The following is a 26,775-nucleotide window of genomic DNA, read 5'->3' on the forward strand; positions in this document are numbered from 1 at the left end:
TGTCATGTTTGTAAAATCTCAGAATAACTAATATAAATATTTTGTGGCATAGCATAAAAAAGTTATTTAATGTCTATTCCTATAAGAATTAGAACCAGAAACAAATGATGTATGTGATATAGGCCTGTCCCGGGCTGTGCCGAAGAGGAGTAAGAAGCCTAGTTGGAGAAAGAAGGTGAGTATTCTTATTCCTCACTGTATATAAGATGTATATGAAAGAAGCTATGTGTTCATCAAAAGAATCACATTGTAATTTGAGACATACAGAAGTACAGATGCACCTCAACTTATGATGGGGTTACTTCCCAATAAACACATCATAAATTGTAAATACTGTAAAGTCAAAAATGCATTTAATACACCTAACCTACCAAACATCATAGCTTAGCCTAGCCTAACTTAAACATGCTCAGAACACTTACATTAGCCTACAGTCAGGCAAAATCATCTAACACAAAGCCTAGTTTATAATAAAATGTTGAATATTTCATGTAATGTATGGAATACTGTTCTGAAAGTGAAAAACAAAATGGTCGTATGGGTGCTTAAAGTACAGTTTGTACCGAATGCTGTCACTATTGCTTTCGTACCATCGTAAAGACAAAAAACCTTAAGTTGGACCATCGTAAGTCAGGGGCCTTCTGTATTTAGAAGTATGTATATATTTATTGAACTAGAAAAATAGTTGTATTTTTGCCTTTTTGAAGAAAATGCAACATGTGAATTGGCAAAATAAGTATTTACCATCTATTTTAGTTTAAAATAATAGGGAAAACCGACAGAGACTTAATTGAGAAGTGATTAGCCACTTTATCGTTGGTTTCAGAAACTATACTGCACCAGTTCTTTAGAATGTTTCCAGATGTTTCAGACCTATAGTTATTTGTTGTTAGTAACTAACATTTACCTACTAGAGAAATGTTATGTGGAAATATGTCGATTGTACTTGAGGAATGACATCTAACTCAACTTTCACAGGTGAATTCAGCGATTTCTTTAAATGATTTGTATTTTCCAAAGTGATTATCTCAGCTGGCACTTCAAAATATAATCTAAAGCCTTCTGTTAGCCACAAATCCACAGAAATCCATAAAACCTAGAGTGTTTCATGTTATTATTATCAAACATTTATTGAACTTTCTACTAATGATCTTCTAGTTATTATATAGAGCCAAACATTCATTTTGTTATTCCTATGTAGAGAGACTCACAATCTAAATTTGGTCTAAATAGCGTGGGAAATTCACAAAAATTATGTTCATGAGGTTAAATAGTCAAGCAATACAAGTTCCTGTTTCCCATTGTAATGATTTACAAATGACAGTGGTAACAATCTCAAACAGAGAATTCAAATCCTTCAGTTAGCAATTCTTGCAATTATTTTTTAGCTTTATGGGGTTAACTTTATTGGGGTTGATTAAATTCAAGCTGTGATCTTTCATAAAAACTCAATAGAGAGTCCAGATGGCCCAACAATACCTCCTTTTGTGAGAGGAAATAACTTGAAGATTTTTGTCTAATTAAAGTATTTGTGCTGGTGGGATCTGAATGAATTGTTTTTCCTTTAAAAGGAGTCTGCATTACAAATAATCTTTACAAAATACTAATTATTTAAAAATAGTGTGCTGCTTTCAGTATTTCAGTTATGTCCTAGGACTAGAGTTGCATGAGCATGACATTTTGAAGCTAGACTCTGATACCATCTTTGGGATTTCAGTCTGAAAATACAGTTCTGGAATATCAACAGAACAAGGCTCTGTGGAACAAAATGCCAAGAAGGTCAATGCACTACTTTCCTCCTGTTCCAGTCCCATGCTCACAATTACCTTAACTCTTGTCAAAATATTTTCTACAGTAACAGCCAAGACATAATTAGCACCTTTTCTTCATGTTGAAAATATCATTGGTACCCATAAAACAAATTTGGGGAAAGCCCTGAAGCACCTTAATGCAGCAAATGGCTACTGTGGATGGATACACCATTATTTGCCTAGCTGAAGGATTAACATCCCATCTTATCCTGCCTTCTTCCTCCCCTCAAGTAGGCCTAATTGTATGAGATAGAGAGAAAAAGAGAAGTCTAGGCAGGAGATGGGGATAAGGTAAAGAGTGGAAATACAGTTGGAAATTAAGCAAATATCTTACAAGTGTTTTGGCTATTTAGCTATTTACATCATTATTCTCCATCCTCTTTGTGTATTTTGTCTGTAATCAAGGTGATATTCTGACATAGGTTGTTCTCCAAAAGCCTGTCTTGTATCAGACAGGCTAAAGTATTGGTCAATTCTGTCATGAGTGGTAAGGCCCTTTATTTGGCTTTTCATATGTTCTCGATTGAGACTACAGAAGCCAAAGTTGTTATGATCAAAGATTTCCAGCAGGGGGTGTAGCTGCCTCTATAGGGTAAGTTCTTTTGAAGCCATAACATATGAAACATTTGAATATTGCAGTATTACCACTAATGGTAGAAGCTGGAATTATGATAACTTTTTTTTTATGACTGTCATGTCTTTTGATCTCAAAAAGACCATGCATATTAATACTTTATTAGGATGTGATGAAGAACTAGAGATTTATGAAGAAAATTTAAATTAAAAACTGAAAATTCCTGACAAATCTTATTCTAATTTTTTCAAAGTAAACGAGGAACAAAGAGTCCAGTTATTTTAATTATCCAGTACAGCAGAAGAGAGGCTTAACTTTTTTATTCTAGATAAGAAGAGTAGTTGATTTGAGAGGGCTTGTTAATATTTATTCCATTTCCATTTCTGTCCCATATTTGTGCGCGCGCATGTGTGTGTGTGTAAATAAGTTACCTATTTTCTTAAAAATTATCCTTTTGAGCAGGGAGGGTGGGTGTTTTAAAGCTTTTTCTCTGAAGTCTTGGCTCCTGATCAATTTTTAAAGATGCCATCTTACATATTTTTCCTCCTGCTCTTTGATGCCTTTTATTTATGGATATATAGGCATTATTAGCCACAGAATTGTGGCCCCCATTTCAGATTTTTATTGATACAGAAAACTCTATTTTTTGAGAAAAGCAAATTACATACAATAACTTATTTGTACTGGTAAACACCTTTAGACTATTAGTATTAATAAGAAACGAAGTCCTAAATTTCCAGGCTCCCTAAATCAAGATAAAGAACTGAAAATAATGTCGACTATGAAAATCATCGTTTGGAAATCGTGATTTTTTTTTTAACGTCTTCTGGTGTCTTCATTATAAAAAAATAAATGAGATTTCAAGTCTTCCCTGCCTCCAGTATCATGTCCTATAACTGAACATTACACCTTTTTAACGTTTTCTTTAGAAGCCCTGATTTATTTGGCTTTGGTTTATGTTGATACATGTCCATGATTATTAAAATTTCTGATTATTTAGGACATAATTTTTAAGGTATCTTTAGGGTGTACACTCTATAGTACTTAACATCTTATTCAGGTTATGACTTTGAACTGCATCATTATAACACTAAAAAGCAACCTTGGCTAACTTCGGTACCTTACGTAACATAAGAAATAAAGAATAACTTGAACTTAAAATACTTTTTATATGTTTACTTCGGGTATTCTTAAGGGCTTTCAGTACAAAGATAAAAACATGCGTTGGAATGCATTAACATTCCAACTTACATAAGTGGTGTAGATACCTATGGCATTAGTACCACATTTTGATGGTTGGACCACCCACCAAATTCCCTTCTCTCCTTTTTTACTTCTTTTTCTTTCTGTTTGCTTTCATTGCAAGTTTCCTTCCGGATCCTTCTTTCCCACCTACAGTTTGTAACTGAAAGAAAGAAGTAGCTACAGACCTTACCTAACCTACTCTTAACCTACTTGGTAGGTAGGGTTCAGATGCAAGGGAGTGGCTCGAATAAAGCATTTTAGTTATGCCTTTTAGAAATTAGGGAGCAAGAGATATATAGAAAAATTAGAAATGTCTCTTCTACCTTTATTAAGTCTACCTTTGAGAAATATGAAGGGCAGGAAGACGGAAAAACGAACAGAACTTCTGCTGGAATATTGTGACAGATTTACTGACAAATATTTTCTAACAGATTTTTACCAACAGGCAGTTTTTGTTTTCTTTACTGACAGACCGTAAATGTACTTCTGGTTGGCAGCAGCTGCATCATTATAACACAAAAGCAACCTTGGCTAACTTCAGTACCTTATGTAACATAAGAAATAAAGAATAACTTGAATTTAAAATACTTTTTATATGTTTACTAACATTAAACTATTTTCAATGCAGGAAATATTTCCCCAAAGAGGAATCCCCCCTCAATTACTTTCTTTCAGACTTAACAAATTGGAGTAGATGTGGTTTTGCTCATTCTTTTATCTGCTGGCAACTATTTTAAGTCTCCTGTGCAAGGCAGATTCCGATGACCTCGGGAAAGTCACAGGACCTCAGTTTCTTCAATGGTAAAAGCAAAGGCAGTGGTTTCTACCGTCCTTTCTCACTGCACCATTCAGCGTCAGTGCCCTCATGAGAAACACACCCAAAGCCCAGTGTGCTCTACCCCAAAACTTGTGAAATTTCTAGAGTCTCAAAAAAGTGAATATGTTTAAGGCAGTATAATAAAAGCCAGGTAGACGACAGTTCCTAAAGTTAGGCTGGTAGTGGCGTGAACAGGGGTCTTTTGGGCCACCCTGAGACCCGCCCCACGGGGCTTCTCGCTCCACTTTCACAGAACGTACTGAATTAGGGGCCTGCATCCCCGTGCCGTGCCGAGCCGACGGAGAAATGGACTCCTCTTCTCGCTCCTGTGGAGTTTCGTCTTCTGGGTGAGTGTGGCACCGGGTCCTGGGCGGGTGATGTCTGTAGTTGGCGAGCGATCCTCAGCCAGAAAACTGGCTGCGCACACAGGCGCAGACACGCGAACATGTTCCTGCGAACGAGCTTGGGCGCATGTTTTCCTCCCTTGCTTTCTTTAATGCTCAGAGACCATAAAGGGATTTATCGAGAAGCATTCGGTGCCCATGCCCGGTTTGGAACCGCGAGCACAATATCTGGTTCCTTTGCAGTACGGTGGTTTGCTCTTGAGTTACGACCAGAAACCGGAACAGAAGGAAAGGGAGAAAGCAGGGGAGGTTCGGAGACGACGGCGCTCCGGGCAGCAAGGCAGTAGCTTCCAAAGCGTGGAGGATGGGACTGAGGAGGAGCAGAATACGGGGAAAGAGGGAAGCTGAGGAAAAATACTCACGCCAATGGGTAAAAGGGAAAAGGTGAGAAGGAATGGAGTAGGGGAGGGAACCAATGGTGGGAGAGGCGGAGGAAGAAGGGGGAGGGGTAGAAGCCAATGGGGGAGTGGAGGGGAGGGAGAAGCAGAGGGGAGGAGGGAGCGGGGACGCGAGCGAGGACGCGGCCCCGCGCGCTCGTCCCCCTCCCTCCGACTGGATCGCTCGCGCCTTCCCAGGCTCCCGGGAGACGAGGGCAGGGGCGGGGCCGTGCCGGGTGCGCGGCGCGGGAGGCGTCGCGAGGTGAGGGGGCGGGGGCGGGGGGATTGTGCGGAGGGCAGCGCGGGTGCGCGCGCGCGCGCGCGTCCCGTCCAGGCTGCGCCGCCGCTCCGCCCCCGGTCGGGTGTGTGGCTGCGCGCGCCGGGAGAGATGCTGAGGTAAAGTTCGGGAGAGAGGGAGAGAAATCCGTCAGCGCGAGGGAGCCCGAGTGGCCGCCATTACTGAGCCCGGCGCGGCGGCGGGCGCTGGGGAAGGGGGGAGGGACGGGCCGCCGCTGGTGGCGGGGAGGGAGGGAGGGTGGGTGAGCTGGCTGCGGGAGCCGTGGGGCTCAGGGTTTCGGGGCGTGTGTGTCGGGGAGGGCGGGGGGAGGTGGCTGAAGGGACGCGCCGCTCGGTGAGCGCGCCGAGGAAGAGAGGCGAGCAGAGAGTGGAGGAGGAGGCGGCGGCGGCGGGAGCGGTCCCCAGGAATGTCGCTGCCGCCGCCACCGCCGGGGCCGCTGCCGTTGAGGAGGAGACGGAGGAGACCGACGTTGTTAGGTAGGACCTTGCGGACCCCGCTCCTCCAAGCCTGCCTGCCCCCTCCCGGACGGGGACCCTCCTGCGGCTAGCTGCCCCGCTCGGTCGCCGCTGCCGGTTGTAACCAGTTGAAGGGGCTGGGGCCCCGCGGCCGCCGAGGGGAGCCTGGCGCTGCGCTCGGTTTTCGCAGGCCGGGCGGGCAGCAGCTGCAGCGTTAGGGATACGTTCGGCGTGAAGGGCAGAGAGGCCGGGGGAGGGGGTGCTTTCTCCACAGGTGACGGGGCCAGGGTCGGCGGAGGCCTGATGCTGGCCGGGGATCGCCGGCCCCGCCAGGCGTCCGCTCTCGCCCGCCGCCTCACTTGCTCGAGTCTCGGGTGGTCCGTCGAGAGGGGAGGTGGCGGTGTCCGTTGGCCGGGTTGCTGCTGTTAACGAGTTCCACCTGGAAAGGGTACACGGGGCGGGTGCAGATTCGCGGAAACACAGTCTCGGTTGCAAACTTAAACGCCTTGTAGGGGGGATCGGCCCTTTCACTTTCCCTCATCTCCTCGACTCCTCCCTGGGTTCTCTTCACCAATTTTCCATCTGCTTTGAAGCTTGGAGTAAGATATGAGAAGTTGCACTGCGCATCCAGAGCCCAGAGTCCTATGGGCTGACTGCGACTGGGTTGAGGCTTTGATACTGAGTTTTCGCTAGAATAACCTCCAGATTCTTCCTCTCTTTCCACTAAAGAAAAGTATCGGGGTGGGGGTGGGGAGCCGCGCGGGAGCGCGCGCGCACTTATCCACACAGAAATACTCACTCCCTCTCACCCTCCCTCTTCAGCGTTATTAGAAATGCAAGAGAGCTGGAGGCTCGGGGTGTAGCTGAGGTTGAAAGGTGCACGGAAGTAAGGGCAAACTGTTATTAGGCCGTTTAGTAAAATCCCGAAAAAGTTGTAGGGGAGACGCTTATACTTCTACCATGTGATAGAAATTCGGATTTGGCCATCGCTTAATAAATGGGAATTCAAATATTTTGAGATCGAGCAAGATAGGCATATAGATGGGTTTGTGCTTACGTTTTAAGTTTAAATTCTTATCGATCATTTACTTTTTCCTTTGTGATAGGTAGGAAACTGAATTTTTTTTTAAATGTTCAGGTGTAAAACAGCAAAATGCTTCGCTGTATTTACTAGTACTTGCTTATGTTGCTTTCTACAGGTGGGGGCGGGGGGCGAGTTTGTCAATTCCACTTAAATCCAGAACCAGTATTCAGTTAGAATGTTAGGTGGTGTTTATCCGCATGAAGGATCTCGTTCACTTCATGGGAGCTTGCTCTACATTTCCACTTAAAATGGTTCTCCTAACAAATATTTCATCTAGATGCAGCGATTAGACATTTGGAATAATGTTTGGTTTAAAAATACGTTAATGAAACCTTTTGCTGTCAATTCTAGTTTATTTGTACTGTAATACGATAAAACGGTATTCTTATTCAGTGTTTGTAGATAAGTATTACTAACCGTCTAGGTAACCTACTAGTTTCTTGAGTAAGATTTTGCTTTCATTTTAAATTCCTTTCTCATTTTTTGCTTTCATCTATCCTTTGTATACTAATTGACCTCCATTACCTTTATCTATAGTACAAAGAGCGGTAAGTATGTGTCACCAAAAACTTGCAAAGACACTGGAGCAATTTATGACTAAACGCACTGGAGTGAAAGGCTGCGCATACCTATGCTTGTAACTTTCAAGAAATAGCACTATTGATCTAATTGACTTAAAGCAGAATCAGACGGTACAGATGATTAAATAACTATTGATTTGGTTGTCTTGTGTAGGCTGTGTTTTTAAACCTAGATCAACATGTCTTATTTTGCCATTCTTTGTACATTAATTATTAAGAGTACTGGGGAGTGAGGTGGGTTACACTTTGATGTAAGAATTGCGGCAGAATTCTGTTATCTTTATGAGTTTTGTAGTGTCCCTCCCCATTTAAACGACCTTAGCAATTTTTAAAATGTGTTGCAAAATTATTACCTTAATTCTGTCACAAGATACTTATCCTAAATGTTTTGAAAACCGTCTCCCCTTCTTATTTGTGTTTGAAAAGCATATTAGCACAGTCATTTTTTTGGAGAGTTATTTTGACCTTGAAAGTTAAGATTATTTAAGGAATGAATATTGTATTTGCATTCCTTTTTTGGATTTGAAGTAGCGATAATAAGTTTTCTAACTCACTTTTTTTAATTGAAGAAAAAGTTAGGTCTCATAAAGACTTTACTAAACTTTTCCAACATTGGCAGGATGTAAGATGAGTGTTGGCCTTTAGTGGTCACTTCTTAAATATGAAATGGCATAATAGAGATTTTCTTGGTAGCTACAGAATAAGTTTTGTCACAACTGTAGTTTCCATAGATACTATTTTAAGAACTATTTATTTGGGTTGTATGGTCCACAGTTTTTTCTTTGCATACCAAGAAGGTGTGTAGTAATATAATTGGCTGAAGAAGCATTGTACAGTGTTGTGTTAGTGATGTCTATGTTCCTAAAAGATACTTGTATTATATATTTAAAGTACACCAAGGGAATTTAATTTCTAAAAGAACTGTGAAGAAACATCAGTAGATTCATCATTCAGTAATTTGAGTAATCAGGCTCTTGTTTTAAGTGCAGGCTTTTGTCGATTATTTTATTGAAATAGGAAAAACCATATTAGAAATTAAGAAAAATGTTTCAATGCTAAGAATTTTAAGTATGAACTTTAATTGGTTTTCAAACTCTGTTCCTTGGATTCCTGTGGGTTTTTTTCCTAGATGCCTTGAGACTTCCTATGACAACCCACCCTCCCAAACCAGGACAGCTTCTATTTTCATGTATTAAATGTATTGTATTTAAATATAAGAATATTTAACTTAATTAAATATAAGAAAATATTTATTATTTAAATATAAGAAAAATAACTAATGGGTACTAGGCTTAATACCTGGGTAACAACAAACCCCCTTGACATGAGTTTACCTTTAAAACAAACCTGCACATCTACTCCTGAACTTAAAAGTTAAAAAAAAAAATTCCCCTTAAAAAAAAAAAAAACTGATCTGCATTAATTTTTTTTAAGTCTCTGATTCGTTATTCATTAGTTCAGATTACTTTTATTTAGCACTTACTATGTGCCTAGCCCTGGAAATACCAAGATAAATTAGATATAGGTATAATAGCTCAAGCTGTATAAAGGAGTAAATAGTTAAAAGTATTAAGAGGTGCAGGAAAGAGAATGCCTGTTTTCCTCAGGACCTCTGGGAATCATTCATAGAAGAAGAAACATTTTGAGTTTTAATTGCAAGCAGGAGTTTAGATGTAAGAGAGACCAAAAAGGATAATCTTTTTTTTTCCCCCCACTGTGTTTTGGAAGCTGTCTACAGTACTTTAGATTTGCAGGGAAATGAAACAGATTGTTGATGTTTGGTCATATCTGTGTTTTACTTCATTGAATTATTACTTGGGAAAAAGAGCATAACCTTGTAATTTCGTGGTTAAAATGACTAGTATGTTACTTGCTTAGAGTCTCAAGCTTTTCATCATGAAGAGTTAATGGTAAAAATGGATATTCATTTTTCTAGTGTTAGATTAGATTTAGCCTATTTTATTATCCCTGACCAATATTTTATTGAGCAGCTAGGCACTGAGTGATACAAAAAGTATAAAATATTGCTCCCTTAAAAGATCTTTTAACTTCTGTGGAGAGACAGCAAGCATGACACTTTAAGAATTTGAGGTATATTTAGGGAAGTACATACTGATTTAAAAGTTAGTAGAAAGGAATTTAGCTAAAGGAAGTGTTACTTGGATTACATACTGATTTAAAAGTTAGTAGAAAGTTATTTAGCTAAAAGAAGTATTACTTGGAAGTAGCATACAATTGGGATAATGAAGGGGGAAAAAGACATTTAGGGAAGTTAATGACAGTGTGGACTGAAAGCACAGGTAAGTAGAGGACAGATTAGCAGATGGGAAGAAAATATAAAAATGTGTAGTCCCAGCTACTTGGGAGGCTGAGGCAGAATGGCGTGAACCCAGGAGGCGGAGCTTGCAGTGAGCCGAGATCGCGCCACTGCACTCCAGCCTGGGCGAAAGAGCAAGACTCCTTCTCAAAAAAAAAAAAAAAAAAAAAAGATGTAAGAGCATCAGTTTTGTACCTTATGAGCCAGAGTGAAAGATTTGGAGAAGGTATTAATGCAAGAGTGATAGAAGGGGTGATGTAGAAATAAACGCGTAACGTTGGCATAACTATTTGTCTAGTTACTGTATTTGGCTTGTCAAACAGCCTTGGAAAAACTCTCACCTTGGCTTCTGATATGGCATAATTTGTTCATTTTCTTTCTGTTGATCATATTCTTTTACTGATTCAAAATTGTTTCTTTTTATACTTACACCTTTTCAGAGCCAAGGTAATATCTCTTTTGGAGAACTAGTAAAAAATTAACATTACTATAATCTAGAGCAGCGATCCTTTTTGGTACCAGGGACTGGTTTTGTAGAAGACAGTTTTTTCACGGAACTGGGGGCATGGTTTTGGGATGAAACTGTTCCCCCTCAGATCATCAGGCATTAATTAGTTAGATTCACAAAGGGAGCAAGCAACCTACAGTTCTTGCTCCTCTGAGAATCTATCGCTGCTGTGGAGGCGGAGCTGAGGTGGTAATGCCCGCTTTCCAGGCCACCCCTCACCTCCTGCTGTGCAGCCCAGTTCCTAATAAGCCACAGATGGTTACCAGACCAGGGTTGGGGACCCCTGATGTAGAGAATTTAAGATCTAGATTTCTACTCTTCTGTATTAACCAAGTATCTAATTCTTCATATGTTTTCTTTAGAAAATAAGAGTATTACACCAAATGGTCTCATAGGTAATTTTCTGAAGTTTATGATGCTGAAATTTATGTTAATAATCCTGAACTTGCCTTGTTTCATTACCGAAGTTTCATTTGTCTTTTGAAATAACACCTGAAAGTGAAATGAACCACCATCTATTGCTGAAACTGATTAGTTTTTCATTAAGAAACACTGGCTTAATGTGTTGCCTTGTATTTCTTATGTCTAGTAGCCAGTTACCAAGCTTTCTTTGTCTTGCATTGCTCTTTTATTGATTAATTAATTAATTTTTTTTTGAGATGGGGTCTTGCTCTGTCACCCAGGCTGGAGTGCAGTGGCGCTCAGCTCACTGCAGTCCGCCTCCTGGGTTCAAGCTATTCTCCTGCCTCATCCTCCTGAGTAGCTGGGATTACAGGCACACGCCATCACGCCTGGCTAATTTTTGTATTTTTAGTAGAGATGGGGTTTCACCATGTTGGTCGGGCTGGTCTCGACCTCCGGACCTCAAATGATCTGCTGGCCTCGGCCTCCCAAAGTGTTGAGATTACACGCATGAGCCACCGCACCTGGCTGGATTGCTCTTTTAAATTCTATGATAGTTCACGTGCATTTAGCCTGTAGTATTTGTGTATCTCTTGGGCTCTGTGCCCAGTCTTGTATTCCTCCTCTAGACTAATCTGTAGTGGCTTCTCTATTGCTTATGACAAAGTCTAACTCTTGTTTTCCCTTGAGACCTAGGGTCATAACTTATATGTTCAAAACAGTATTTCTTTCCAACATGGGTACTGTGCTCAGCCATTCTACCCTAATTGTACACCTGGAGAGACGACTTTACAATCCAAATCTCGTCTATTTTTTAAGGTTCGCTCAAATCCTTCCTCTTCATTGAAACCATTCATCTGTTTCAGGGGTCTGCAAACTATGGCCTCTGGGCCAAATCTTGCCTACTCTCTATTTTTGTAAAATGGCTTTCTACATTTTGAAATGGTTGGGGGGCAAATTAAAAGAATATTTTGTGATATGTGAAAATTAGATGAAATTCAAATTTTCCTAAGTAAAGTTTACTGTAACATAACCATGATCATTCATTTAAGTACAGTCTATGACTGCTTTTGCAGTATGACAGCAGAGTTGAGTAGTGTGACAGACACTGTGCAGCATGCAAAGCCTAAAATATTTACTGCCTGGCCCTTTACAGAAAAAGTTTTCCAAACCCTGAGTTATTTCAACTTGCACTTTCATTTCTTTGAATTCCTGTTGCATTTATTAGTACCATGGTATAGCACATTGCCTTTATCTCCTTGGCTATGGTACTGTTTATTATTATGCTTTTTAATGTAGTGTGGAAAGTGCTTTTCAGTCTTTTTTTTCCTTAATCCATACTTCCTTTAAAGCTTACACCTCTTGTTGATATTCTTATTCAATCAGGTGCTCTCATTTTAAAAATTGTTAAGCCTTATCTAAAGTTGTTTGTATGATGAAAATGACGGTTCCTCTACTATATGGCATTGTAATATTGCATATCAAATTATGCCCTTCTCCCCACTTCTTGGTTCTCCAAGGTGGAGAGAAAAGGACTCAGACACTGGAAGGAAGGTGAACTACCAAGCCATAGTTACTGGCTTGGTAGACTTTCCTATATGTACCTATATACATTCAAAATCTCTGACAAAGTTAAACTGATAGTAGCTAAGCACAGTAAATAAATACTTATAGTTGTTTACCTAGGTTGATGAACATGGGATGACCTTTGATCCTTCTGTTTCCCATACAGAAATGAAAGAATTTAGAATGACTTGCACACCAAGGCCTCAGGGAAATAACATGTTATCAGAGTAGGGTGTACATTAAATAATAGGGTAGAAGTTAATGTGTTTGGGAATAGTTTTGGTCATTGGTTTTTCACATATTTTCAGCAGTGAAGTTTTTTTCAAACAAATTGAAATATCAGAAGATAAAAATGGTTAAAAGCAGAATTACCTTTGCTGCGTGGGTTTGCGGAGCTCCCAGAGTACTGCCTACTTGGACCCTCCTTGAAGTACTACACACCTTTAGACTTACTGTTTATATACCCCTATTGTGTGTTAATGATCACATTATAGTCCTGGGGAAAAAAACTGGACTTTTTATGTTAGTATATTTTGCTGTACTAGATGTAATGGGCCCAAAGCAGTACATAATTTTTGTTAATTGTGTTTACAAGTGTGACTTCAGGATTACCCAGCGGTTTGGAAGCTGATTATTCTTAGTCTGGAGATTGAGTCATTTATTCATGAAATATTTACTGAGCCCTCACTGTGTATCAGGCACTGTTGCTGGAGATATGATTCCAAAACAAAATCCCAATGCTTCTACGTTATTTAGTCACCACGTAAATTGTTCAAATTTTTAATAGGTTGGTTCTCTCTTCATTTGCCTGATTATATTCTTGTTTCAAGACTAATTCATAGGAATAATGACTTTTTAGGGCTCATTTCAGCATACAAATTGTGTGCTTTCTGGTATAAACTGTGGTTCAAAGATGAAGTATTATTTCGAGTCCAGGACTTTGAGACCACAACATAGTGAGACTCTCTACAAAAAAATTTAAAAATCACCTATGTGTGGTGGTGCACATCTGTAGTCACAGCTGCTTAGAAGGCTGAGGAAGGAGGATCATTTGAGCCCAGGTGTTTGAGGCTGCAGTAAGCTATGATCCTGCCACTGTACTCTAGAATGGGTGACAGTGACACCCTATTTAAAAAAAAAGAGAGATTATGGGATATGAGTTCACTCTCCTACAGGTATTACATTGTTGAATTACTTAGCTATTTTATGTGTGTTAGAATGACTTTTTGATTTCTTCTCACTTTTCACAGCATTGATAAATTTACCAGAAATAGCAACATTAAGAAAAGGCAGGCTGGGAGGTGGCTCACGTCTGTAATACCCATACCTTGGGAGGCTGATGGAAGAGGATTGCTTGAGCCCAGGAGTTTGAGACCAGCCTGGGGAACATAAGGAGAACCCCTCTCTACAAAAATAATTTTTAAATATTAGCTGGGTGTGGTGGTGCATGCCTAGAGTCCCAACTAGACAGGAGGCTGAGATGAGAGGATCACCTGAGCGCAGGAGTTCGAGGCTGCAGTGAGCTATGATCATGCCACTGCATTCCAGCCTAGATGACAGATTAGGAGACCTATCTCAAAAACAAACAAAAAACAGTAAAGTAATGCATCAGTACTACACTCTGTTCATCTTTTTGTTGTTGTTTTCTATTGCTGCTGAACAAATTATTCATCTTTTAGTGTGCAGTTGTTGTTTTATTCTTCAGCTGCTTGTGAAAAGTTTGCCTAAGATTGTAGAATATATGATAATCTTTGGGCTTTGTTCTTGTTTCTTTTGAATATTTGTCTACATAAGGGATAGTTATTTGATTTAAAGAAGATAGAGCATGTAATTACAAAGTTCCCTCTGTGTAATTAGGTCTTGGAAATATAATTTCTTATCATAAATTTTGTGATTTTACAAAAGTCTTTAAACAGCCAAAAATTTTGAATTAACTATATTTGGGGTTGTACTCCACTTTTGAAAAAAAATTTTTTTAAGATGTCATAAAATTAGATTGTTATGCTGGCTAAGTACATTATTATAGATTATAGTTAGCTTTCATTCTCATGGTTTCATTTTTGACTAAATATTTGAGTTTAAATTAGGATTTATGCATTTAATTAGTAGCTGTTATGTGGGAGGCACTGTTGTAGGCTTTTGATATACTGGTGAAGTAAAGATTTGTGCCTTGTGACTCTTTTATTAAGAGTGGGATGCGGAGAGGGATAGAGTTAATGACATAAATAAGGTGTATAGTAAGTTAGGAAGGTAAAGAGTTAGCAGTGGGGATCTTTGGGGATATTGTGAAAAGTTAAGTGCAAAGAACATGCCTTAGCATGTTGTCTTCCTCCAGTGTGATTGAAGCAGAATGAGAAAGGTAGAATAGTATTAGGGGAGGCCAGAGAGGTGAGAGAGGGTTGGAGGAGAAGATCTTGTAAGCCATTGAAAGGACTTGCTTTTTATTTTTAGCAGTACTCGAGAGTTTTAAACAAAAGAATGGGAAGCTCTGATTTATGTTTTAAAAGGAGCACTCTGGCTGCTCTGATATGAATAGACTGGGAAAAGGGAGCAGAAGTGAAGCAGAGGAGTTAGTTTAGAAGACTTTGGAGTAATCTTGGGCCAGAGATATTGATGGGTGAGAGCAGTAAAAGTAGAAAAAACTGAAAAGTTAAGGATATATTTTAAAGATAGGACCATTAGGAATTTCCTGACATGGTATAATAATTTAAAAGCATAAAATATTTTTAAATATATACCTTTTATTAATAAATGCATCAATTTTGTGAAAAGGTACATGTTTTAGTTCTGATTTATTGAGATTTTATTTTTTTAGATTCCTTGTAGAACTTTTTTTTTCTTGATTTGCAAAGGAGGATGCAGTGTTTGAATGGTCTAGTAAAATACCTTAGAAAACTTCGTTGTGAACATAGTTTCGTTTTGACACAATTTTAATTTCTATAAGGATATAGATAATTTCTATAAGATTATCCTAAAGACAATCTTAAAGGCGGAATGAGAGACTGCATTGCAAGCTATTAAAAGCAGCACTATTGCTTAAAAAAGTAAAAGATTGGGAATGAAGAGATTTTCCTTCTAACCTTATAATTTCTAGTAGGTTATTGCTACTTTTGTCTTGGTTTCTTCATCAGTAAAAATAAACATGGTGCTAGATATCATAAGAACAAGTTGCATGAAAGTAAGCCTACATCAAAAATAGATGTGCATGATTGACATAGATATTAAGACTGAAAGGAATTTTTAAGTTAACTCAAACAGCCTTCATATCATTGAAGACACTGAGCATTAGTTTATTAGTGGGAGCATGAAAAAAAACAATAATTTTTTTTTGTTCTTAGCACTGAAAAAAAAATTGCTTGGCTAATAGAGGACAGTTTTGATCTGGTTGTAAGGGGCCAATGGATAATTTGTATATATATATGAACTATCTCAGTGTTTGAAATGAAGTTCCCTTAAAACCTGTTACAGCCAACTTCATGAGATCTTTTGTCCATTGAGGTGGTAATACCATACTCATCCAAACAAATAGCCAAACCCTTTTGAGGGCAAGGTGACAACAGTTTTTTTTTTTTTCTATTTTGGGGTTTCTCAAACTATTCCCCCGCCCGCCCTCCCCCGCTTTTTTTTTTTCAAACCAAAGCCTCTTGAATTAAGTAAACCTATAAATCAGATAAGGAAGGCACTCCTCTGGTGAGAGTTGGAAGGATTCTTCCAACACCCTTCCCACATCTAGGTGGAAGAATTTTTCTGTCACAGTTTGAAAATCACTATATGGTGACTCATGACATAAGCTCTGGAGTTGATTTCAAAATACCAGCAGGTGGTCTGCCTAACAGCCTTGTTAGAAGAATAAGGATGTTCCTCCCTGTATCTAATGGGCATTTTACTGTGAATTGTTGTGGAAACCATAGAAGTCATGTGAAATTACCTTATTTTTAATTTAAACTTGAACATTTAAGATTCATATTGCCACTGTCAAATTAATTAGGATGTGTTGAAGCCTTAGTGTTAAATTTTAGCCTCATTATAGTTTTATTTCTGTCAAAAAGCTTTCCAGTTTTCAGTGACCAGTGAAAGGGTCATGACTTAATGCCTCCACTCTTCATTTAAGACCCTTTTGTTTCTGAAACCTTAAAAATACTTTTTATGATAGAGTGTTTTCATTTCTACTTTACCTTTCTATCTTAACATATAGAGTATATCTCAGTATTTTGGGGTTTATGCTATTGGAGAGCAGAAGTGAGTCTTAATGAGTAATAGTATTCAGAATTATATTATTTGGGTAAGCATATATGACTGGAAGACAAGGGACGGTTTTACTTTTATACGTCTTTGAATTACTCTTGGTTTTCAGAATAGATGTTTGTTTAATAAAGAGTTATATTTCATTATGTAACTGTAGTGTTTTTACTGTACTGTAAAAATTCCCCGAAGTAATCACCAGATAAGTCTTCTTTTGATGTACATTTTAAAGTATGTCATCTGCAGGTTTTGCTTTTCTAATAAAAAAAAAGAATAGATCTTGTATTCTCTTGTGTTTTCAATATTTTCCTTAATTGTTAGATATGGAATCATTGTGCTGTTTTCCATACTAAGTTCCATTTCTATCACTGTGTATATAACTTTGTTGTCCAGAATATACTATGTTTTCTTCTCTGTAAATATCCATAAATAAAGTGCTCACTTGTTCTTTTACACAGTTCAGGTAAAGAACGTTAAAGCTGATGCTAGGTACAAATTTTCAATTTGGCCAGATTAAGATTTGTAAACATTTTACTTAATAAAAAAAGTTTATAGGATTGAATGGGACTGCCCTAGTTTCCTTTATTACATGTATACACTGCTGCCACATAAATATTTGTAAGTCACAAGCCTCATCACATTATTTTTCATAAATCTTAAGCAGCTTCCCATGGTTCCAAGAATCAAATAAAGAACTGGAACTAATATTTATTAAGCCCCTTCGCTAGGCACTTCACATTTTAAAAAATGATTTATAGATATAGCCCTGTTTTATAGATGAAGGAACTATGTCTTAAGAGGTGTAGGGCTTTACTGTTGTCATCAACTAGTAAATGATAGGAGTCGGATTTTGAAATTAGTTGTATTTACACGTGGTTTCTACTTCCTTGTATTGCCACTTCAATATAGTAATATTTATTACAAAAGTGAACCTAATATATATTTTGTTTGACTGTCAGATGGCTGACTATTAAAGTTAATATTTAGTTGAGGTTGATGGAATAAACTTCTAAAATATGAGAATAAATCTGAAATTTTATTTTTAAAAATTATTTTATCAGAAATATTAGTCAAGATTTTAAATTATGAGCACAGTTTATCTTCACCATTAGTTAGTGTAACATGTTCGGTGTAATTGAAATAGATGTTTACTTGCAACAGAGGTCAGTGAACAAGCAGGTGTTTGTGGGAGGGGGAGGAAGTGGTCTTACTTTTCTTAGATTTTTTTTGTTCTTTATTTTGTCTGGATTGAGGATACTTTTCATATGTGCTGATGTACGTTGCTAGTGATTTTTTCCTATCTTATGAAATTTGGAGGTGGTGGAAATGATGTAGTTCTTTTAATTTGGCCTCAAAAGAATGTGAAAAATCTCTAAAAACTTTTTTAAAAGACCAATTTATTACCTACATGAAAACAAGTAATCAAAATTAAATTTTATGCAATTCTTAAAAGTTATCTTGTGTTGCTAGTATATCAAATAATTCTAAAAGATTGTCTCAGATATATCATTTTAAAATTATTTAGCTTGGTGCTACTCAAAATGTGGTCTTTGTGCCCTTTGTAACTATTATGAGAGGAAATATATCCAGAAATTAAGAGCATTTAGGAACAGTTTGGCAGTTTTAAGTTTCTTGAATCTAATAAAAAATCAAGGCTTCGATGTAAAAATAAATTTCGTTATATTTTGCAGTTGGTCTTATAGGTTTGAAATAAAATTTGGTCCTTAGTTTAAGAAGCAGTGATCTATGTAAATGCTATCATTATTTGTATTAAGTGTTCACTTATTTCTGTTTTCTCTTAAGTATTTAAATATTCTTAATTTTTGGGGGGCATAACATTTGGTAGATTTTTTTTAAAAAGACTTGAAATTTATTGCAAAAAATTTGTATATTCTAAAATCTTATCAAATTCTTATGAAATTCTGTTTTAAGGAATAAGTTTTAAGGAACCCTATAATGTAAAAAGCAGGTTGTTTTGTATTTTTAAGTTGTGAGGGAGTTGCAAGGCAACTAGTACATTTTAGTTATCACCAGCATCGCCTCCAGTGACAGAAGGCAGGAAAATTAAGGGAGTGGAAAGGACTAGCTGTTTCTTCAAACTCATAGGAAGGGGTAATTAGAGGTAAAATGCACATTTGGTTTAATAGAGGTTTATTTTAAAGTTTGTGAGACATTACGTTAGATTTTATATTTTGTTAGGTTTGCCTTAAATTTTGTGGTCATCTTGTATTTATAACAGTAAATCATAAACTGTTTATGTAGTTACCTCTTAAAATACATGTATCATTAACTTGTATGGTGCTTTGTTGTAAACATCTTTATTGTAATTCAGTGTATGTAATTTGTGATTAAGATTTGTTCTTTTTCTCCCCTCTCTATAGGAAGATGATCCCTATGATCTTGAAGATGTTTCTGCACAGAAATGAGGGAAATACAAAGAACCAAATACAGTTCTGAAATTTGGGATCTGTATTTTGAGATGATTTTATTTTCAGAATGAGAAGCATATCTGGTTACCTTTATGAATGTAGAGACATGAGAAGAGAGTTATGATGGCAAAAAACAAAGAGCCTCGTCCCCCATCCTATACCATCAGTATAGTTGGACTCTCTGGGACTGAAAAAGACAAAGGTAACTGTGGAGTTGGAAAGTCTTGTTTGTGCAATAGATTTGTACGCTCAAAAGCAGATGAATATTATCCAGAGCATACTTCTGTGCTTAGCACCATTGACTTTGGAGGACGAGTAGTAAACAATGATCACTTTTTGTACTGGGGTGACATAATACAAAATAGTGAAGATGGAGTAGAATGCAAAATTCATGTCATTGAACAAACAGAGTTCATTGATGACCAGACTTTCTTGCCTCATCGGAGTACGAATTTGCAACCATATATAAAACGTGCAGCTGCATCTAAATTGCAGTCAGCAGAAAAACTAATGTACATTTGCACTGATCAGCTAGGCTTAGAACAAGACTTTGAACAGAAGCAAATGCCTGAAGGGAAGCTCAACGTTGATGGATTTTTATTATGCATTGATGTAAGTCAAGGATGCAATAGGAAGTTTGATGATCAACTTAAATTTGTGAATAATCTTTTTGTCCAGTTATCAAAATCAAAAAAACCTGTAATAATAGCAGCAACTAAATGTGATGAATGCGTGGATCATTATCTTAGAGAAGTTCAGGCATTTGCTTCAAATAAAAAGAACCTTCTTGTAGTGGAAACATCAGCACGATTTAATGTCAACATTGAAACATGTTTTACTGCACTGGTACAAATGTTGGATAAAACTCGTAGCAAGCCTAAAATTATTCCCTATTTGGATGCTTATAAAACACAGAGACAACTTGTTGTCACAGCAACAGATAAGTTTGAAAAACTTGTGCAGACTGTGAGAGATTATCATGCAACTTGGAAAACTGTTAGTAATAAATTAAAAAATCATCCTGATTATGAAGAATACATCAACTTAGAGGGAACAAGAAAGGCCAGAAATACATTCTCAAAACATATAGAACAACTTAAACAGGAACATATAAGAAAAAGGAGAGAAGAGTATATAAATACTTTACCAAGAGCTTTTAACACTCTTTTGCCAAATCTAGAAGAGATTGAACATTTGAATTGGTCAGAAGCTTTGAAGTTAATGGAAAAGAGAGCAGATTTCCAGTTATGTTTTGTGGTGCTAGAAAAAACTCCTTGGGATGAAACTGACCATATAGACAAAATTAATGATAGGCGGATTCCATTTGACCTCCTGAGCACTTTAGAAGCTGAAAAAGTCTATCAGAACCATGTACAGCATCTGATATCCGAGAAGAGGAGGGTGGAAATGAAGGAAAAATTCAAAAAGACTTTGGAAAAAATTCAATTCATTTCACCAGGGCAGCCATGGGAGGAAGTTATGTGCTTTGTTATGGAGGATGAAGCCTACAAATATATCACTGAGGCTGATAGCAAAGAGGTATATGGTAGGCATCAGCGAGAAATAGTTGAAAAAGCCAAAGAAGAGTTTCAAGAAATGCTTTTTGAGCATTCTGAACTTTTTTATGATTTAGATCTTAATGCAACACCTAGTTCAGATAAAATGAGTGAAATTCATACAGTTCTGAGTGAAGAACCTAGATATAAAGCTTTACAGAAACTTGCACCTGATAGGGAATCCCTTCTACTTAAGCATATAGGATTTGTTTATCATCCCACTAAAGAAACATGTCTTAGTGGCCAAAATTGTACAGACATTAAAGTGGAGCAGTTACTTGCTAGTAGTCTTTTACAGTTGGATCATGGCCGCTTAAGATTATATCACGATAGTACCAATATAGATAAAGTTAACCTTTTTATTTTAGGGAAGGATGGCCTTGCCCAAGAACTAGCAAATGAGATAAGGACACAATCCACTGATGATGAGTATGCCTTAGATGGAAAAATTTATGAACTTGATCTTCGGCCGGTTGATGCCAAATCGCCTTACTTTTTGAGTCAGTTATGGACTGCCGCCTTTAAACCACATGGGTGCTTCTGTGTATTTAACTCCATTGAGTCATTGAGTTTTATTGGGGAATTTATTGGGAAAATAAGAACTGAAGCTTCTCAGATCAGAAAAGATAAATACATGGCTAATCTTCCATTTACATTAATTCTGGCTAATCAGAGAGATTCCATTAGTAAGAATCTACCAATTCTCAGGCACCAAGGGCAGCAGTTGGCAAACAAGTTGCAATGTCCTTTTGTAGATGTACCTGCTGGTACATATCCTCGTAAATTTAATGAAACCCAAATAAAGCAAGCTCTCAGAGGAGTATTGGAATCAGTTAAACACAATTTGGATGTGGTGAGCCCAATTCCTGCCAATAAGGACTTATCAGAAGCTGACTTGAGAATTGTCATGTGCGCCATGTGTGGAGATCCATTTAGTGTGGATCTTATTCTTTCACCCTTCCTTGATTCTCATTCTTGCAGTGCTGCTCAAGCTGGACAGAATAATTCCCTAATGCTTGATAAAATCATTGGTGAAAAAAGGAGGCGAATACAGATCACAATATTATCATACCACTCTTCAATTGGAGTAAGAAAAGATGAACTAGTTCATGGGTATATATTAGTTTACTCTGCAAAACGGAAAGCTTCAATGGGAATGCTTCGAGCATTTCTATCAGAAGTTCAAGACACCATTCCTGTACAGCTGGTGGCAGTTACTGACAGCCAAGCAGATTTTTTTGAAAATGAGGCTATCAAAGAGTTAATGACTGAAGGAGAACACATTGCAACTGAGATCACTGCTAAATTTACAGCACTGTATTCTTTATCTCAGTATCATCGGCAAACTGAGGTCTTTACTCTGTTTTTTAGTGATGTTCTAGAGAAAAAAAATATGATAGAAAATTCTTATTTGTCTGATAATACAAGGGAATCAACCCATCAAAGTGAAGATGTTTTTCTACCATCTCCCAGAGACTGTTTTCCCTATAATAACTACCCTGATTCAGATGATGACACAGAAGCACCACCTCCTTATAGTCCAATTGGGGATGATGTACAGTTGCTTCCAACACCTAGTGACCGTTCCAGATATAGATTAGATTTGGAAGGAAATGAGTATCCTATTCATAGTACGCCAAACTGTCATGACCATGAACGCAACCATAAAGTGCCTCCACCTATTAAACCTAAACCAGTTGTACCTAAGACAAATGTGAAAAAACTCGATCCAAACCTTTTAAAAACAATTGAAGCTGGTATTGGCAAAAATCCAAGAAAGCAGACTTCCCGGGTGCCTTTGGCACATCCTGAAGATATGGATCCTTCAGATAACTATGCGGAACCCATTGATACAATTTTCAAACAGAAGGGCTATTCTGATGAGATTTATGTTGTCCCAGATGATAGTCAAAATCGTATTAAAATTCGAAACTCATTTGTAAATAATACCCAAGGAGATGAAGAAAATGGGTTTTCTGATAGAACCTCAAAAAGTCATGGGGAACGGAGGCCTTCAAAATACAAATATAAATCTAAAACCTTGTTTAGTAAAGCCAAGTCATACTATAGAAGAACACATTCAGATGCCAGTGATGATGAGGCTTTCACCACTTCTAAAACAAAAAGAAAAGGAAGACATCGTGGAAGTGAAGAAGATCCACTTCTTTCTCCTGTTGAAACTTGGAAAGGTGGTATTGATAATCCTGCAATCACTTCTGACCAGGAGTTAGATGATAAGAAGATGAAGAAGAAAACCCACAAAGTGAAAGAAGATAAAAAGGTAAGGTTAACTTAAGGTCAGTGATGTTTATAAAAATGCTTGTTGTTGCTTTTTTAAAATACTGACATCAGTGTTAGAATTTAGTCTCATTCATTCCATACATAATAATTAGTAGCCCTTTTTAATTTTCTGAGTATTCTGTGGGGATAAGTGATTTTTTGTTATTTTTGTGCTTTATTGGGGTAGAGTTTGATTTCATATTCTTCAGCATAAGAATTCTGGGTGAATGTGTTTTTTCTTTTTACAGAAACCCAGATATGAAGTGATTTTGTTCTTAATTTTTCCATTTGTAATCATCCTATTTTTCTGTTTTTCCCTTCTGCCCTACCAGTTTTGCAGTATTAATGACATACCTGTCTCACTCAAGGATATTAATAATACAATAAAATTGTAACAGTTTACAGTCTTGGATATTTATTAACTTTTCCAGGAAGCTTCTTTGCAGATGGTGGTATACTACCTGAAGGTATACAGAAAGGTTTCTGGAATATGAATTGCAGAATTCTAAACAAATAGCAAGCATTCTTTCATCTTTTACATTTTCAGTAGGTGTTAATCCATCTAATGGTATTAGGCATTTGAAACCTAAATATGAATGCTGTTAAAGTTGTATTTAATAATTTTGACTTTTATTAGATATTTTTCACAGTGGTATTTTAGCAACTTCACTTCTAATACTGTTTGACACTTAATTGCACACAAACTTGTATTTAAAGATTTTATGGCTTAAGATAGCATTCAGTAGGCTTTTATGCTAATGTGTTGGTCATTTCTTCATAGGTTAAGTCCATAATCTTGTAAATTATCAATATTTATTTTCTACAGCTGACTGCTGTTTATCAGACCCAATTAAAGGTGTCGATATTTTGAGTAAGCTTATTCTAGGTAATTTTCCTAAATATAGTAACTGCCCATTATAGTTGAATAGAATCTGCTTTATTTTCTAAGTTTAAGTTAAAGTATTACCTTTTTTTGTCGTTAGCAAATTTTCTGGAAAAGGCATGTAAACTTTGTGGGGTTTTTTTGTTTTTTTGTTTTTTTGAGATGGAGTTTCGCTCTTGTTTCCCAGGCTGGAGGGCAGTGGCGCAATCTTGGCTCACCGCAGCCTCCGCCTCCCGGGTTCAAGCGATTCTCCTGCCTCAGCCTTCCTGAGTAGCTGGGATTACAAGCATGTGCCACCATGCCTGGCTAATTTTGTATTTTTAGTAGAGATGGGGTTTCTCCATGTTGGTCAGACTGGTCTTGAACTCCTGACCTCAGATGATCCGAGGCCTGCCTTGGCCTCACAAAGTGCTGGGATTACAGGCGTGAGCCACCGCGCCCAGCTGTAAACTTTTAAAATAATACTGATCTAGACTTACAGCACATACTCAACTCATAACATGCTACTCTCTTGCATCTCTTCACACTTAACCTGTTATCACTAGTACCATTTTATCACTGACAAAAACTTTAATATTTTTCTCTTTATTGGTTTATATTACTAAAACTACTTATTGTTTATTAAGAAAAAACACAGCCTTTCCATTTTTAAATTGCTTTTATTTTTGTGTTATTTTTTTCCATTTTTGTTCACAAGCCTAATTGCTTTGGTAACCTTTTATTTTGATGTAATTTCAATGAAAGTTGGAATAGTAAAAGGGGAATCCATATATCCTTTACCCATATTTGCCAATTATCTACATTTTGCCCCACTTGATGGAGCTGTGTGTGCGCGCGCACGTGTGTGTGTCCGCGCACGTGTGTGTGTGTTTTCGTGTCTATTGGTTTGTTTTATTTTTTTAAGCCCTTTGAGATTAAGTTGGAGATAGTGGACTCTTTTTGCTATTAAATATTTCATTGTGTATTTCCTAAGAACAGAAACATTCTCTTTAATAGCAGTAGTACAGTCATATTTTTCCATACTGCTGCATAGTCTTTCTAATTACAGTATTAGTATAATTTTGTATACTTTTAGTCAGGAGGCAGATTTAGGCATTCAGTTGTAAAGTGGTAGAGTTACAGAGACCATATGAAAAGTAAAGGCTAAAAGCTGATTATTTGAAAAGACTAAAAAATAGAGTAGACAAACCTGGTAATAGTGATGTGAGAAAAAAGAAGGCATAAATAAGCACTGAATAAAAAGGAGAACATAATTACAGATAGATCAGATTAAAAGATAATAGAGAATACTATCAACAATTCCGTGCCACAAGTTTGAAAGTTTAAACAAAATGAACAAAGTCCTGGAAAAATGTAATTTACCTAAACAAATATGCTTCAAATAATCCTGTAAGTATTAAATAAATTGTGAAGTAGTAGTTAAATTTCCTTACCGAGGAAATACTGGTCCCAGACAGTTTTGCAGATTTTTCAAAAACAGATCATTCCAATGTTACATAAATTGTTTCAGAGAATAGAAGACAAGGGAATACATTCTTAGGTTTATTCTCTAAGTCATCTATCTTTAATTCTAAAACCAGACAAGAATGGCTTAAAAAAGGAAAATTATAGTTCCATTTTACTTATGAGTATACGTGCCAAAGTCTTAAATACAGGTCTACAGACCCTTAACCTCAATTTTGAAATCGACTAACCTCTGAAAACCAAAGATTTAAGAACTTGGCAGCACAACCTGATTTGGCCTATTCTCATTGGTGGCAAAACCTGACTTGAATGGATGTAAGTCTGCTTACAATCATTGTTTAGAGTGAGTAACTGTACAGTTCACTGTGAAAACATGAATGTGTTTGAATACTGGATGCTGATACTCAGTTTGCTAAGGTTGTTAAAAAATACACAGTTTTTGCACCATGCATTATTACTAGTGACTAGAAATGTTTGATTTCTGAAACATAGCTTATTCCAAGGGTTTTAAATAAGGGATTTTGGGGGATTTAATAGCAGAAAAACCTTGAACAGTATGTAAAAGGAAAATCATATCCATGTTGGATTTATATCAGATGTGCAAAGGGTGGCTTTTAATAGAAAAATCTGTACATGTAGTTTACCTCATCAACAAACTAAATGAGAAAAAATACTATAATGACAATAGATGCAGAAGAAGGACTTGATAAAATTTAACAATTCTTGGGAAAACTGCTAAATTAGGAACAGGTAAGAACTTTCTTGAAAACGTGTACACAGACAAGCAAAGTTTATAATAAACATCATCTGTCATCCTAAATGAGGAAATACATTCCCTTTTTAATCAAAAAGAAGACAAATAAAACATCACTTCTATTCAGTGTTATATGGAGATCCTACTCAGAGCAAAAGATAAGAAAAAGAAAAGCATGAGTGTTGGAAAGGAAGAAACAAAATGGTCACTATTAGCTCATAATAATGAGTATCAGTGTAAAGGCCAAAAAGGATTAGTATTACTAAAGTAGTATTTATCTACTGATAAATTATTAGAGTTAACAAAATAGTTCGATATAAGATCAGTAATCAAAAATAGGTTGCATTTCTATACATTACCAACAGAAAACTAGAGAAAGTAATTACAGAAGACACCATTTATAAAAACATGACAGATTATCAAGTCCCCAGGAATAATTAATGTGTAACCTCTGTATTGGAAAAGTACAAAATGTTATTGAAAGACATTAAAAAGACCTAAATAAATGACAGAGCTATTGCCTTCCTGTCCATGAATATGGCATATCATAGAGAAGTCACTGTTCTTCATACTGAGCTCTAGATTCAGTGTTGTTTCATTGGAAGTTTCAAAAGTTTTTAAGAAATTTCACATGCTGATTTGATAAATGGAAGAGTAAAGGGCTTATTAATAGAATAGCATGGACACTTCTGAAGAAGAAAGGCAGGGTGGAATGGTGGTAGTGTGTA

General features: G+C 37.1%; 1 protein-coding gene across 6 annotated transcripts in view; it reads left to right on the plus strand.

Annotated features, from left to right (window-relative positions):
• The first annotated feature begins 2,695 nt into the window (after positions 1 to 2,695).
• Positions 2,696 to 26,775, plus strand: part of ARHGAP5 (Rho GTPase activating protein 5) — a 93,296-nt gene continuing 69,216 nt past the window's right edge. For 2 of the 6 annotated variants that reach the window (XM_034937402.3, XM_055097461.2), the window contains exons 1-2: positions 5,459 to 5,624; positions 19,063 to 22,947. In XM_034937402.3, coding sequence (XP_034793293.1) covers positions 19,231 to 22,947 — 3,717 coding nt within the window. In that variant the 5' untranslated portion in view covers positions 5,459 to 5,624; positions 19,063 to 19,230. Of the gene's footprint in view, positions 5,236 to 5,358; positions 5,625 to 5,754; positions 6,003 to 19,062; positions 22,948 to 26,775 lie in introns of those variants that run through there. The other 4 variants (XM_055097459.2, XM_055097460.2, XM_003821201.6 and 1 more) reach the window with 4 other exon arrangements.

This window comes from Pan paniscus, chromosome 15, assembly GCF_029289425.2.
Source record: "Pan paniscus chromosome 15, NHGRI_mPanPan1-v2.0_pri, whole genome shotgun sequence".
Taxonomy (NCBI): Eukaryota; Metazoa; Chordata; class Mammalia; order Primates; family Hominidae; genus Pan; species Pan paniscus.